This window comes from Cydia amplana, chromosome 12 (genome assembly GCF_948474715.1).
Source record: "Cydia amplana chromosome 12, ilCydAmpl1.1, whole genome shotgun sequence".
NCBI classification, from domain to species: domain Eukaryota; kingdom Metazoa; phylum Arthropoda; class Insecta; order Lepidoptera; family Tortricidae; genus Cydia; species Cydia amplana.
In genome coordinates this window covers 3278615-3293944 of record NC_086080.1, presented here as the reverse complement: position 1 = coordinate 3293944, position 15330 = coordinate 3278615, and the positions used below count along the sequence as shown (strand labels likewise).

The window sequence follows — 15330 nt, the reverse complement described above, 5'->3', positions numbered from 1 at the left end:
AAACTCGTCTGTCGTACAAAATATCCATAAAATCTAATATTTAGTACACAAGATTTTTTAGACAAGCCAAATTGAAGAAAAAAACCGGCCAAGTGCGAGTCGGACTCGCGCACGGAGGGTTCCGCACCATCAACAAAAAATAGAGCAAAACAAGCAAAAAAACAGTCACCCATCCAAGTACTGACCCCGCCCGACGTTGCTTAACTTCGGTCAAAAATCACGTTTGTTGTATGGGAGCCCCACTTAAATCTTTATTTTATTCTGTTTTTAGTATTTGTTGTTATAGCGGCAACAAGTGGTGAAAATTTCAACTGTCTAGCTATCACGGTTCGTGAGATACAGCCTGGTGACAGACGGACGGACGGACGGACGGACAGCGGAGTCTTAGTAATAGGGTCCCGTTTTTACCCTTTGGGTACGGAACCCTAAAAAGAAAAATATTTTGAATGCAGTTTTGTTTCTTTTTAAAAATAAAGGAATGTCTCCATTAAGTAAAATGAGCCAGCTTAAGGATTTAAGGTAGTTTCCCTCCAGGGCCCGACTTATCTTTCCACACTGCATACTTACAAATGATTTCCTTTTCCTATATTTTCACTTGACTAGTTTAAAGCTTAATATTCCTCTTATGCTTTCTTTTTTTAGCATTAGAAAGAAATCCACAGAAGTAAGAAAGTGTTTTTTTTATCAGACACATTTATATACACTATATTATCTAGAATAATGACAACATAACTTCTGAACTATGTCATATTGGGATTAGCCAGGGTTATCAATATCATGTTATATTTCTTTACCATTAAACAACTGTTATTTTAAATCAATATTGTTTTTACCCAGATAACTTACTGGATTGAAGCAAACTTCCAGGTTGACAGCTCCACCGTATACGGCTAGCCTACCAGGGCATCCCTAAATAATATCCAATAAGTATTATTATCTCGTAAAACTTATAACAAAATTTTAACTGATTGACATATTCTAGGGCCACGTGACTTCCTACTACGGCCCAGCCATGCAGAAGTACACGTCCTTCCAAGTCCATGAGTCGGAAGAAGTGAGAGACATACTGACAATGGAGAATGGTATTTATGCTCTGACGAAAACGTCGCTGCGCCATCAGATACGGAGAGGCATTCCGAAACATACTCACAGGTCAGTAATATTCCTTTGTGTACTTTAAGAGCTCGTAAAAGATTTCTTTGTGTTAGACAAGATCCCATCCATGTGTCCACATTAAAACAAGTCACATAGAGACTAGATATATACTTTGGCAAACCCACTTTGTCAGTATGATAAATTAATATTGTCTTCGGTGTGGTGTAACTATCACTAGTATGTTAAATTGTTTTTTTACTCCCGTACTTTTATTTGTCATTTAAAGGGTCGTGCACACACCTTTAAAACCCTACCTTATAGTTGTCAAGACAAGCCTTTAGTCTATTCCCCAAAAAAGAATTTGTCGATTTTACGATACTTCGTGTAATGACCATTGACATTGAATGACAAACAGTGTTGCCAACCTTATTTTAAATGTCATCTCTGACAAATAAGTGAACCATAGACATGATTTTTTTGAAATCTCATTCATTCATTCATTCTTTTCTCGACCTTATCCTCCATTTTTGCTACTTCTTCAATTAAAAATATTTACAATTTTATTTCAAAGTAAGTGCTTGGTCGTAGAAAAAGTATTGTATGCAACGTTGTTTAACTGAGTCAAAAAATACTCGTGGCGTCTTTATTAACAATTTTCGGCTTCGCTTCAAATTGTTACTCACGCCACTCGCCTTTTTTGACCTCTCTTAAACAACGGTTGCATAAAATACTATAATAAAATGTACATATTCTTTTTGTAACCATAGACATCATAAAAGTTCACCAGTTGCTCAACAGATCGCGCAACATGACGGACATGCAATGCCTGTACCAAGTGAATTCTACCAAGCTAATGATGGGCGGACACCAGGACAAGTTGATAGATCTGGACCTTACCAAGCTGGTGGAAACTGTTATTGTGAGTATTTTGTACAATATGAATTCGCATCTTTTATAAATATTGAAGTGAAAACTTCCTTAGCGGCGCTGTGCACTTTTTGAGGTGGGGAAAAAATGTTAAACTCGCGACACGTGACAGACAGATTCGACAGATTGAAAATTCGTAAGACGGACACGTGACCTGATCGAAAAACTGTTACAATGTCATTGAGTTTTCACTTCTGCCGGCACTCCCGGAGTGCAACCCGTTGTTTTTTATATCATTTTTTTCTTCCACACCTCTTATTATTATTATTTTTTCTAGAGGTTTGTATACAAACCTCTCTCTCAATCTACCAACGCAGCGGCATCTAACGTTCACGGGACTTCAACACACATTTCCTTTAACCTCTTTACTTGGTATCACTCAAGAAAAACGGTCCCGGACACGGTTGGGTATATGAGATTGCCTTCATCTTATCTATTTAAGACAAAAAACGCTCGAAACAGTTATATTGTATCCTGTTCTTCTACCGTCAAAACTTACGTCCGACTCGCTTTATGTAACCCTTTTTATAACGCTTAAGGGTGTCAGAAAATTATTGAAAGTGCCTTGAAACAAAGTTCAAAACCACGTGGGAAATATATTCCCAGTGCGTTATAAAGCCTTAAGCTGTTTTTTTTATATCTCGATAGCCAATCCCAGAAGAAGGCTGCGCTGTACTCCGCGGCGGCGGGAGCTCCCTAGTCGCCTGCGGCAGCGCCAGCGGCTCGGTGAGCCTCCGCGACCTGCGGAGCCCTACGACAGCGCAGCACACGTTCCGGGCGCACTCCGCCTGCCTCTCCGACCTGGACATGCAGGGCGACCTGCTCATCACGTGCGGGTTCCAGTCGTGAGTGTCCACAGCAGTTCGTTAGTCGCCTGCGGCAGCGCCAGCGGCTCGGTGAGCCTCCGCGACCTGCGGAGCCCTAAGACAGCGCAGCACACGTTCCGGGCGCACTCCGCCTGCCTCTCCGACCTGGACATGCAGGGCGACCTGCTCATCACGTGCGGGTTCCAGTCGTGAGTGTCCACAGCAGTTCGTTAGTCGCCTGCGGCAGCGCCAGCGGCTCGGTGAGCCTCCGCGACCTGCGGAGCCCTAAGACAGCGCAGCACACGTTCCGGGCGCACTCCGCCTGCCTCTCCGACCTGGACATGCAGGGCGACCTGCTCATCACGTGCGGGTTCCAGTCGTGAGTGTCCACAGCAGTTCGTTAGTCGCCTGCGGCAGCGCCAGCGGCTCGGTGAGCCTCCGCGACCTGCGGAGCCCTACGACAGCGCAGCACACGTTCCGGGCGCACTCCGCCTGCCTCTCCGACCTGGACATGCAGGGCGACCTGCTCATCACGTGCGGGTTCCAGTCGTGAGTGTCCACAGCAGTTCGTTAGTCGCCTGCGGCAGCGCCAGCGGCTCGGTGAGCCTCCGCGACCTGCGGAGCCCTACGACAGCGCAGCACACGTTCCGGGCGCACTCCGCCTGCCTCTCCGACCTGGACATGCAGGGCGACCTGCTCATCACGTGCGGGTTCCAATCGTGAGTGTTATACCAGGCGTGGCTCACTCTGCGATTTCGTCGCGTCGCTACAAGTACCTATAAGTACTTGCGGCCCACACCAATTTTGTCATAGTCATAGTAGTTGCCGCGCACCGCTATGGAACGGACGCCTGCTCGCGCTTGCGCCACCTAGCGGTCATATCTGTCGTAATAGACGCGTTATTGTTAGAGAGCGAATCTTAATTCTGTACCTAAGTACTATTATTTATTCTGTGGTTATACTGACTATAGCTGGGAATGGAACTTGCGACCAGTTTTTGAATTTGGTGCTTTTGGCTCGAAGGGTGTCGGATTCCGGCAGTTCTAGTTTTAAAAGTTGCTAAATTAAGCTAATAAAAAATGCTAAACAGGAGCATGGACCTAGAATATTACGGACGGACTGTCACCTAAGACAAACTGTGACACTGCAATGGCGGACGGTTTGAATGTGTGCGTGTAGACGAGTGTTACCATGTAACACAAATTCTCCCCTAATGGTGAAACAATTATTTTTAACATCGTCCTTGTTTTCAAATAAAAAAATTAGGACAGTTTTACGTTAGACAATAAAATAGGTGTGTACGTATCTGATTTTATAGGTCTTGAAAATGCGCAATATTGCACAATTACTTTGTGCAAACATTATTTTCAATACCTAATGATATTTAGCATCGTAATGAAATCAGTTCGTCATGTTTTTTTTAATTTATACATTTAACTTGAAACATATCTGGTTTTTAACAAAAAAATTATAATACATGTAAAGAAAACAGTAATACCTATTTTCTTAATGTTAACCTTTATGCCGCTCGCCGCTTTAGCCATAGACTTTGCCAAGTGTCATGAATAACAGTTAAGACATTGACATTCATCATTGGAAAAAATATGAAAGGATTAATTAGTATAAAATAGATATTGATTGATTTTGTGGTAAAGAAATAACAAAACCCTAGAATAGAGGCTTTAAATGTTGTTTCTTTATTATTTACAGGTAAACTTCTTTATATTTAAAACTAATTTTGTAGTAGATTGGATGTAATAAGTTCGATTTCAAAATAAATCTTTATTATTTACAGAGAAACGCAATTTCGCCTTTATTTCATTCACCATAGTGTGATATTATTATAAAACAACATTTTCTGCAAATATTTCAAGAAATATGGAAAAGTTAAGATTTGATTTTGCTGTGAAACCTGCGGCAGATGGAAAATCAAATGTTTTGTGTATAACATCAATTGCTACACCTGGTGGGCAGATTTTTGGATTACCACCGGAACACCAGCCTGTGCATATGCATCCAGCAATTACAAATACTTCCAACTATGCCAAAATACGGAAATCGTTAACTAAAAGACATCAAACAAGAAAAATTTGGATAACTTTGACAGAAGAGATATCAAAAGTATACTTGGATGAGGAGGAAAACATACAGTGTAATGATATTTATTTGGAAGAAATTTCAGAAACAAATGTTGAATCTATGCCTAGCGGTTCAAATCAAACATTGGAAAAAATCTTAGAAAAATTGCTTGACGAAAAACAAAAGAAGTCTGAAACACAGAATTTAGGGAAAATTGCAAAGGATTTCATGATTAACAAATTTTCCGGGCGAAACTCAAATGCTTACCAGTGGATTCAAGATTTTAATAAAGAATGTGAACGTTTCCAAATTAATGAAGATAGAAAAAAAATTGAAATTCTGAAAAACTTCTTGGAGTACTCCAGTGTTGATTGGTACAGTTGTATGCTAATGAAATTTACTGTAGAATCAGAGTGGAATAAATGGGAGAAAAACTTCTGTGAGACGTTTGCAAACAAAGGATGGTCACCCATTAGATATGCTCTTACCTTTAAATATCAAGCAGGTTCGTTACTCGAGTATGCCTTAAAGAAAGAAAAACTGTTACTGGAAATAAGAAAATCAACAGATACTGGAACGCTTATCGACCTTATAGCACTTGGTCTGCCTAATTATGTAGCGGATAAAATTGATCGTGAAACATTGCAACAGACGGAGGACTTATATAATGAACTAGGAAAATTGGAACATATGGTTGGAAAGAATAAATATGAGAAAAAAAATCCTACATTTTCTGACATGAAATCCAAGAAAGTTGAAGAAAAAAAGCCATGCCAAGTTTGTATCACTGAAAACAAAGGGACACGCTACCATCCCGAAGAAAAATGCTGGTTTAAAGGGAAAAATCAAAAAGCAATTGTGAAAAGTGTGAATAACTCAGAATTGGAAGTTGAGCTGAATGAGCAGAATCCAAAAAACTCGTAGTACCACCATTAATAAAAGTAAAGCTGCTGTTAAATGATACATTAAGAGTGTCTGGGATTTATGACCCAGGTTCAAATGTGTCATTAATAAATTCTAAATTATTAAAGATAAAAGATAAAGAAAAGACAACTGATATAGAAACGGCAAACTTGAGTACTATTAATGGTGCGAAGAATACAAAAGGTATGATAACACTCAAAATAAAAATATATAAGATTGAGTCAAATATGGATATTTTCGTCATAGAAAATCTTCCTTATGATTTTTTAATAGGATTGGATTGTATAAAAAATTTCAAATTAATGCAAGATGAAGAATTAAACATTTTACAATATAATAGTCCAGAAGATAAAAAGAAGTTCCTGAATGGAGAGAATATAGAAAAAGAAGAGTTGATAAGTAATTATTCAAATATATCTAACGTCAATATTCCTGATGTACTGGGTGACGAAGATGGCGATATTACTTGCACGGAGATATTACTAAATAAAGAGATTAAAAGCAGATATGAAATAAATTTCAACGAACATATTAACTCAGATGAATTTGAAATGTCAGTAAACCATCTAGATTCATATCAACAGAGAGAGATTGACAAGTTAATTGAAAAATATAAATCAGTCTTTGCTAAAGATAAATATGACATTGGCACTGTACGTGATTATGAAGCTCATATAGACTTGATGGTGGACAAGTACTGTAGCAAACGTCCATATAGATGCAACACAGAAGATAGAAAAGAAATAGAAGGACAAATATCGAAACTATTAAAGAACAATTTAATTGAAGAATCGTATAGCCCGTTCGCTGCTCCGGTGACTTTGGCATATAAAAAAGAAGATGGAAAACGAACAAGGTTATGCGTAGATTTTAGAGAATTAAACAAAATCGTCGTTCCACAGTCACAACCGTTCCCACTGATTGAGGATTTAATGGTAAAAACTGTAAACTGTAAGTACTTTTCTACTTTCGACGTAAACTCCGCTTTTTGGTCAATACCTTTGAAAATTCAAGATAGATACAAAACTGCATTTGTTACCCAAGAAGGCCATTTTCAATGGACGTGCCTCCCGTTTGGTTTAAAGACTGCTTCAGCTATTTTCCAAAGAATATTGAGCAACATCATAAGAAAACATAAGCTTTCTGATTTTGCGGTAAATTTTATAGATGATATCTTGATTTTTTCGAAAACTTTCAATGAACACATACAACATATTTCTAGACTACTCGAGGCAATATTAAAAGAAGGGTTTAGACTCAAGTTTTCTAAATGTAGTTTTGCAAACAACCATGCTAAATATCTCGGTCATATAATCGAGAACAATTCAGTCAGACCACTTAAAGACTACTTAACCGCAGTGAGAGATTTTCCAGTTCCAAAAACAAGAAAAAATATACGCCAATTCCTAGGAAAAGTAAATTTTCACCATAAATTTATACCACATAGCGCAATTATTCTGGACCCGTTACACAATTTACTACGAAAAGATGTGAAATTTATATGGTCGCCAGAATGTCAAGAATCGTTTGATAAAATAAAAGGTTTGCTATGTTCAAAACCGATTCTGAAAATATATGATCCTGAACTTCCAATAAATATATACACAGATGCTAGTATCCACGGAGTCGGAGCGGTTTTGAAAGTAATAGATAAAAACGGAGACAGTAAGCCCGTGGCATACTTCTCAAAGAAACTAACTGAGACTCAAAAAAGGAAAAAGGCCATATATCTAGAATGTCTTGCAATTAAAGAAGCTGTTAAATATTGGCAGCACTGGCTTATGGGAAAAGAATTTGTGGTATACTCCGATCATAAACCATTGGAAAATATGAACATTAAGGCTAGAACTGATGAGGAACTTGGTGATTTGACTTATTATCTTTCCCAATATAATTTCAAAATAAAATACAACCCTGGACAATCGAATCAAGAGGCAGACTGCTTAAGCAGAAATCCAGTACTAGAGCCATATGAAAATAATGATGACTTTTTGAAAGTAGTAAATTTAATAACCCTAGAAGATATAAAAAATGACCAACATAAAAATAAAGACCTACAAAATGGAAAAACAAACACAATATTGGAAAACACAATTTATTACAAAAAGAATAAAACTAGAAACAAAATCATACTATCCGAAGCACTGAGCAAAACTCTCATCAAAGATGTTCACAATACTTACTGCCACATTGGGATAAGCCAGATGATAAATAAAATAACACCATTTTATACAGCGAGAAATATATTTACGAATATTAAAAAAATGTGTGATGAATGTGAAATATGTATAAGGAACAAATCAAGGAAGAAGTCAAAATATGGCTTATTGTCACATTTTGGTCCAGCGACACGCCCATTTGAAATAGTATCCATTGACACCATTGGAGGATTTGGAGGATCACGGTCAACAAAAAAATATTTACATCTTTTAGTTGATCATTTCACGAGATATGCATATATTTTGACATCAAAAAATCAAAACTCTAGTGATTTTATTAAACTGATAACTAATGTGACACAGAGTTATAATATTGATATGGTATTAACAGACCAATACCCCGGCATAAATTCTAAAGAATTTAAAGATTACCTAAAGAGTAAAAATATAAAAATTGTTTTTACAGCTGTAGATGCACCATTTTCTAATGGTCTTAATGAAAGGCTAAATCAAACTTTAGTCAATAAAATAAGATGTACAATTAATGAAAATGATAAGAAAACAGCCTGGACAACTACTGCACAGAAATGTGTAGAAAAATATAATGAAACAGAACACACTGTCACGAAATTTACTCCGAAATACCTTTTGGAAGGTGAAAACGTAAATATTTTACCAATAGAATTAAAATCTAAATGTTCAAAAGAAGACCTGAAAAGAGATAGAAAGTTAGCCTACAAAAACACAATAAGATCTCACAAATATAATAAAGAAAAATTCGACCGGCATAGAAAAGAACACAATTTTGAAATGGGAGACATGGTCTATGTAGAAAATGGGAATCGACTGAATAGGAAGAAGATGGATGAGTTAAGAGTTGGACCATTTAAGATTCTGAGAAAAATATCAGGCTCCATTTATGAAGTTGATGCAGGACACAAGAAACTGGAATCAAACCTTTACCACATTACAAAATTGTCTCCAGTGGTACTTAGTACCTAAATCAACAATTGCGTGATTGATTTCTCCTTTGCAATTGTTTTCTTCTAGGAGGGAGATGTAAAGAAAACAGTAATACCTATTTTCTTAATGTTAACCTTTATGCCGCTCGCCGCTTTAGCCATAGACTTTGCCAAGTGTCATGAATAACAGTTAAGACATTGACATTCATCATTGGAAAAAATATGAAAGGATTAATTAGTATAAAATAGATATTGATTGATTTTGTGGTAAAGAAATAACAAAACCCTAGAATAGAGGCTTTAAATGTTGTTTCTTTATTATTTACAGGTAAACTTCTTTATATTTAAAACTAATTTTGTAGTAGATTGGATGTAATAAGTTCGATTTCAAAATAAATCTTTATTATTTACAGAGAAACGCAATTTCGCCTTTATTTCATTCACCATAGTGTGATATTATTATATACATAACAAACAAACGTTAAGTATCGCTCCTTAGTATCGGGAAATTACCATACCGACCTAGTTTGAAATGCATAATCAATAATTTAACCATTTACCTAAATGATCTCTTAATACATAATGATTTAATAAGAAGGGTATCAATTACCCTACTTTCGGTAAATTACCCTATTCATGTTACTGGTCACACTCCTGTTTTGCAGTTTGATAATTTATAAACAACAAATTATCGTGATTTTACGTACTAATTGATAAACTTAAGTATGAAAAGTTATTCCGTGACTTTTTTTCTTTCGATAGGTACAATTCTAGCAGGATTTAGCTACGCATGCCGGCATATTTTATATTTTTCTTCGACGTGTTTACTTCAATGACGTTTCGATTCGTCTGACGGCAAACTGGTGGATGTGGGCTGTCAATGTGTGTGTGTCACGCGTAAATACTTAGAAACTGGTGGATGTTGGAATCACAGTTGTGTTGTAAGCGAAATTCTGTCCGTAATATTATAGGTTCATGAACAGGAGTCTAAAAATAGCTAGTATTGCGTGGTCGTGTTACATGACTGAAAAAGTTGCTAAATTTGACAACTAAGTTACCCAATTGCTGGATGCCAGACCGCCAACATTCCCAAGTATCATCTGTTGCCTCGTAGAGAAACGATACACGTGTGACTTTTGGTGGTGGTTTGTTATATTTCGCGTTTTTATTTTCGCGGCGGGAGGGTGCAATCCTATGCAAAAAATACGCAAATAAGTCGGTATAACGGGTTAGCCCTGAGTGACTAGCACGTTATTATTTCGCGAATTAGCAAAACAATATTTTTGTTTTAATTACTATGGATTTCCGAAAAGTAACGACTGATTCTATTAACTACATAATGAGCCCAACGCCTGTTAAAATTCTAGATATTTAATTCAGGCGTTTGGGGTCGAAACGCTGGGTCCGGATATACAAGGCCGGCTCGCCTTATAGACGCCACAAGGGACCAGAAGGCTGGCCAGTATATTGCTCAACACATTAGCATTGCCATTCAACGTGGCAATGCGGCCAGCCTTCTAGGCACACTGCCCATCGGCAGTGACTTGGAGGCCGTGTTTTATTTATAGGGCGTTTAAGTTTATTTGTAAATAGTTTGAATTATTATTTTTGAGATTATTGAAATGAAATGTTTATTTGCGTATGCGTTTATATACGTTACAATTTGGTCTTAATACAGTTCAGTCGACATAAAGCCAACATGCAAAATGTTAGTAAATTATAATACGGGTACATCAGGTACATGCAATACAATTATAATAATCCTAATAAAACAATGTCAATTCATTACAAATAAAATAAAAAATAGAAATACTTATAAATTGCACATAAAAAAAATTAAGCTAAAATAAAATAGATTGATGGTGTCAGAGTTATGTCCTGAATGATTTAAATATTACATTTCGAAATTTAAATAGTCCTTAATAGTATAGAAGCAATGATATTGGAGCCATTTAGTCAGTTCTTTCTTAAATACATTTCCATGCAATATTCTCAATTCATGAGGGAGATTATTGAACAAAACAATACACATGTTATACGCATTTTTCCTATAGATATCAGATTTACAAGCTGGCTGGTATATCATATTTTTATACTGGGCTCGTAGCTCTCTTGCAAACATGTCATCTCTGTTTTTAAAATATCCTGGGTGGTTCTTAATAAATTGGCATGCCTTCAAGATGTACATAGAAGCTAAGGGGAGAATTTTAAATTTATGGAATAAAGGTCTGCAACTGTCATCAAATCGAACCCCACCTATTTCTCTTAAACATTTTTTCTGAATGATGAATGCCCTGTGAACGTCAACAGAATTGCCCCAGAGCAAGAGTCCGTAATTGAGAGTGGACGACACATACCCATGGTAAGCAGTTAACGCGGCGCGAACAGAAACTGAATTCCTCAGACTTCTTAAGGCGAAAACAAACCTCGATAACTTGGAACATACCAGGTCCACATGATCTTTCCAATTTAAATGTTGATCGATAACTAAACCTAAGAATTTAGATTTTTGAGTTTCTTCAATGGGAGTATTATTAAGGTTAACATTTATATGTATTGGATTTGAGTTATATGAATGGAATTGTAAAAATGAAGTCTTGCTTATATTAATTTTAAGGTCATTATTTTCTATCCACGTGTTAACATCGGTCAGTGCTTTATTTACGTTCGATTCGTACATAATTTTGTCAGTTCCTTTTATTATTACTGTTGTGTCGTCTGCGAAAAGTATACACTTTTGTGATGTTGCTTGCGGCAGATCGTTGATATACAACAAGAACAATAAAGGGCCTAAATTACTCCCTTGTGGTACCCCTGACCCATTGACACGACCTTGAGATCTGAACTTCTCCCTTACAAGTTTGTTACCCTCAGTAACCATTCTTGAGATTTCAGTAAATTGGATTCGGTTGACTAAATAACTTCTCATCCAGTCAAGGGCATTACCTCTAATACCATAGCAGCTTAGTTTGTAAAGGAGCTTCGAGTGGTTAACGCAGTCAAAAGCTTTACTCATGTCAAGAAATATTGATGTCACTGGTAGTTTGTCATTAACAGCCTCTGATATATCTTTAATAAAATCAAAACAAGCTAGTTCAGTTGAACGTGACTTTCGAAAGCCAAATTGTTCAGATAATAGTATGTCATGTAAAGTTAGATAATCAATTAGTCTTACAAACATAGCTTTCTCAATAACCTTCGACATAACAGGGACCAAAGTGATGGGTCTGTAATTATTTGGGTCTTTCCGGTCTCCTTTCTTAAAAAGTGGTTTTACAATAGAAAATTTAAGCTGTTCCGGAAAAACGCCTTGTACAAATGACAGATTTATCAAGTGTGCCATAGGACGACATAAGTATGAGGCATTGTTTTTAAGTAAAATCGTTGATATATCGTCATAGCCACAAGACTTGCTACTTTTTAACGACATTATTAACTTGTACACTTCATTTTCATCAACGGGTCTTAAAAATATAGATTTTACTTGGTTGGTTTGGCTGGTAAAATTGATTTGTGAATTATGATATGGAATGTGTTTATTAACAATGTCGATAAAAAAGTCATTAAAAATATTACATATGTCCTGAGGATTATAAAATGTTACATTATTATAAGTCAATACATTAATGTTATTATTTGGATCACTAGAGCTACAACGATTAATTAAGTTCCAAGTCGCTTTACATTTATTTTTGTTTGACTGTATATACTGATTATTACTCAACTGTTGAGATTTATAGATACATTTTCTCAACATGCGGCTATACTCTCTGTATTTAATGTTCCATGTTTATTTAATCTTATATCATTGCTCTTACACATTTATTTCTTACGTGACATTTAGTAGAAAAAATTCTACCATTGTCACCAGAGTAAACGGCGTAGCGGTGGCGGAGCCCTACGTGATAGTGTGGGACGTGCGGCGCCTGCGCGGCGGCGCGGCCGCGTCGGCGGCGTGGTCGTGCGCCACCGCCGCGCCGCCGCTGCTGCTGCACTACCTGCCCGCCTTCTCCGGCCGCGCCGTGGCCCTGTCCGGGGACGGACACGTCACGCTGCTGCACGTCAACGCTAATGACGACAACCACTCCGTCTTCCAAGTAAGATTCTAGCGAAAAGTTGCTAAAATAGATGAAAAATGTTGCCAAGTGGCAAAATTTACTGTTAAAGTTGCTAAAAAAGTTGCCAAATTTAGCAACTTCGATTATAAAGACAGATCATCACACATTTATTTGATTAGAGCGCGAGGGACTAGTGCATTAGCGCTGTCACTCTTATAGAGCGCGACCCAGTAGTGCTAGTTGCGTCACTTTTAGAGCGCGACGCAGTATATAGTGCTAGTTTTATCACTCTTTATAGCGCGACGCAGCAATATAGCATTTAGAGCGCGACGCAGTAGTGCTAGCTGTCTCACTCTTAAATAGTAATCAGAGCGCGACGCACTAGTACTAGATCTATCGCGCTTTATATGCGCAAAGCGCGAGAGTAGCAGTGGCGGAGCCCTACGTGGGCGGCGCGGTCGTGCGCCACCGCCGCGCCGCCGCTGCTGCTGCACTACCTGCCCGCCTTCTCCGGCCGCGCCGTGGCCCTGTCCGGGGACGGACACGTCACGCTGCTGCACGTCAACGCTAATGACGACAACCACTCCGTCTTCCAAGTAAGATTCTAGCGAAAAGTTGCTAAACTAGATGAAAAAGTTGCCAATTGGCAAGATTTACTGTTAAAGTTGCTAAATAAGTTGCCAAATTTAGCAACTCCGATTATAAAGACAGATCATCACACATTAATTTGATAAGAGCGCGAGGTATTTCTGCTAGCGCTGTCACTCTTATAGACCGCGACCCAGCAGTGCTAGTTCCGTCACTTTCTTAGAGCGCGACGCAGTAGTGCGAGCTTTATCACTCTTTTAGAGCGCGACGCAGCAATGTTAAGTTTATGCGCGAAGCGCATATGGCATTTAGAGCGCGACGCAGTTGTGCTAGCGTCTCACTCTTAAATAGTAATCAGAGCGCGACGCACTAGTACTACATCTATCGCGCTTTATATGCGCAAAGTGCGGGAGTAGCAGTGGCGGAGCCCTACGTGGGCGGCGTGGTCGTGCGCCACCGCCGCGCCGCCGCTGCTGCTGCACTACCTGCCCGCCTTCTCCGGCCGCGCCGTGGCCCTGTCCGGGGACGGACACGTCACGCTGCTGCACGTCAACGCTAATGACGACAACCACTCCGTCTTCCAAGTAAGATTCTAGCGAAAAGTTGCTAAAATAGATGAAGAATGTTGCCAATTGGCAAGATTTACTGTTAAAGTTGCTAAAAAAGTTGCCAAATTTAGCAACTCCGATTATAAAGACAGATCATCACATTTATTTGATTAGAGCGCGAGGGACTAGTGCATTAGCGCTGTCACTCTTATAGACCGCGACCCAGCAGTGCTAGTTCCGTCACTTTCTTAGAGCGCGACGCAGTAATGCGAGCTTTATCACTCTTTTAGAGCGCGACGCAGCAATGTTAAGTTTATGCGCGAAGCGCATATAGCATTTAGAGCGCGACGCAGTAGTGCTACCTCTGTCGCTCTTAAATAGTAATGAGAGCGCGAAGCACTAGTACTAGATCTATCGCGCTTTATATGCACAAAGCGCGAGAGTAGTAGTGGCGGAGCCCTACGTGGGCGGCGCGGTCGTGCGCCACCGCCGCGCCGCCGCTGCTGCTGCACTACCTGCCCGCCTTCTCCGGCCGCGCCGTGGCCCTGTCCGGGGACGGACACGTCACGCTGCTGCACGTCAACGCTAATGACGACAACCACTCCGTCTTCCAAGTAAGATTCTAGCGAAAAGTTGCTAAACTAGATGAAAAATGTTGTGTAATGTGGTGAATGTCCACTTTTAGTGTTTAGCAGTAACGCTTTGGTTTACTGCGACATAAACGCATATTGCTTGTGTCAGCGCAACCTAACGTGTATAAAACAATAGGCATTTAGAGAATAAACGTTCAGAATGTTCTTATACTATCACACATAAGGTGTTTAACTTCTACTCCCATCACCCGCTCGAAACTATATACATAACAATACTTATCCTGTTATCTGATGGCGATCCAGACCAGTGAACCAACAAGGAACTAACAATCAAGAAAGAAGGAAAAATCAAGCAAGAAAGGAAAAATAAGAAGAACCACTTTATCAACACCAATCCACGCAGTCAGAACCAACCAGCTTATCAAGAATCAAGAAACAACCTGAGAAGAACCAACCAACATTAAAAAGCGGAAACCGCGTTAAGAAAAGAAATTAAGAAGAGCGAAGAGCGTTGTCCAGGGTATCCCGGCTCGCAAATCAAGAGGTGTCCAGGGTTATCCCGGCCCATTTCAAGAGGAGTCCAGGGTTATC

General features: G+C 38.8%; 1 protein-coding gene across 1 annotated transcript in view; it reads left to right on the top strand.

Moving 5' to 3' along the window:
- Nucleotides 1-15330, top strand: part of LOC134652858 (PAN2-PAN3 deadenylation complex catalytic subunit PAN2) — a 45031-nt gene that overhangs the window by 1057 nt on the left and 28644 nt on the right. Inside the window, exons 3-6 of the mRNA XM_063508057.1 lie at nucleotides 983-1152; nucleotides 1894-2014; nucleotides 2671-2867; nucleotides 12824-13049. Of these exons, the coding sequence (XP_063364127.1) occupies nucleotides 983-1152; nucleotides 1894-2014; nucleotides 2671-2867; nucleotides 12824-13049 (714 nt within the window). The remainder of the gene's footprint in view (nucleotides 1-982; nucleotides 1153-1893; nucleotides 2015-2670; nucleotides 2868-12823; nucleotides 13050-15330) is intronic.